We start from the raw sequence: 978 nt of genomic DNA, 5'->3' as shown, positions 1-978 counted from the left end.
TGTGTGAAAAAAGTGGGGTGAGGTGTGTGTTTGTGTAGAAGAGACCTGCATACACACAGTTCCAGAGACCACCCCGGGGTGATTAACAATTGTAGGTGGAACAGGTGCACGTGTGTGTGTGTGTGTGTGTGTGTGTGTGTGTGTGTGTGTGTGTGTGTGTGTGTGTGTGTGTGTGTGTGTGTGTGTGTGTGTGTGAGCAGAGGGGTAAGAGAGCACGCCTTCTCCCCCTAGACTTTCATGGACGCGCGGCGCGTACTTGTGCCTTCTCTTGTCTCGTGCAGTCTGCTGTGATCATATGATAGGGTCGCGAGCCCCGCCGCTGAATACCGACACATCGCACAGGCACGCGATAGAGTTTGCAGTAGAACGGGAGAAACAAGTGAAGTGTATGACACTGTGAAAGTGGTGAAGAGGCACAGTCCCACCGAGAATCGGAGAGGAAAGATAAAGCGTGAACGGTCCCAGGAAACCTCAAAACGTTTATAGTTCGAACTGAGGAGTCGAACTATCCCAAACTCACTGGAGAAGAGAGGGGAACTTGGCAAAAACTATTGGGGGCATGCGGCAGTGCATTCAGGCGAGTAGTGTAAGAATAACAAGCTCTTATTTTTGCTATTTTATTGTTTTTTCCGTCCTTATCTTAACCGTATGACTGCGGGACAGGCGCCCAGAGGTGTGTGATCAACTCATCTCAATTCATCGATCGTTGGAGGCAAGGGCTCGCTCGCGCTGCGGGCGGAATCGGTTTTGGGGAGGCGACGACCGACAAACCGGTCAGGATCGAGAGGATTATATAATTCGGGAGTTTTCGTTTCTCATCACTTTCAAGTCAACTTTTGACCTTTTAGAGCTTGTTTTTGCAAGTGTCGAAGAGAAAAGAGGAAGGAGTGTGTTTAGATACGTTTTTGTTACTTTTTACGTGAACTTTGTGTGTTGGCCATGGTGGGAGAGAATGAGGTGAGGGACAGACCCAAGCCC

At 49.4% G+C, this 978-nt stretch overlaps 1 protein-coding gene across 2 annotated transcripts in view; it reads left to right on the top strand.

The window, feature by feature from the left end:
- Nucleotides 1-375: 375 nt before the first annotated feature.
- The window catches only part of qki2 (QKI, KH domain containing, RNA binding 2), a gene marked incomplete at its 3' end in the record, with an annotated part of 13,054 nt that continues 12,451 nt past the window's right edge, over nt 376-978 (top strand). For both annotated transcript variants that reach the window (XM_083687477.1, XM_083687478.1), the window contains exon 1: nt 376-978. This exon is cut by the window's right edge and continues 103 nt beyond it. In XM_083687477.1, coding sequence (XP_083543603.1) covers nt 940-978 — 39 coding nt within the window. In that variant the 5' untranslated portion in view covers nt 376-939.

The sequence above is a fragment of the Argentina silus genome, assembly GCF_951799395.1.
Source record: "Argentina silus genome assembly, chromosome: 16".
Lineage (NCBI taxonomy): Eukaryota > Metazoa > Chordata > Actinopteri > Argentiniformes > Argentinidae > Argentina > Argentina silus.
This window is presented reverse-complemented; position numbering and strand designations above follow the sequence as displayed.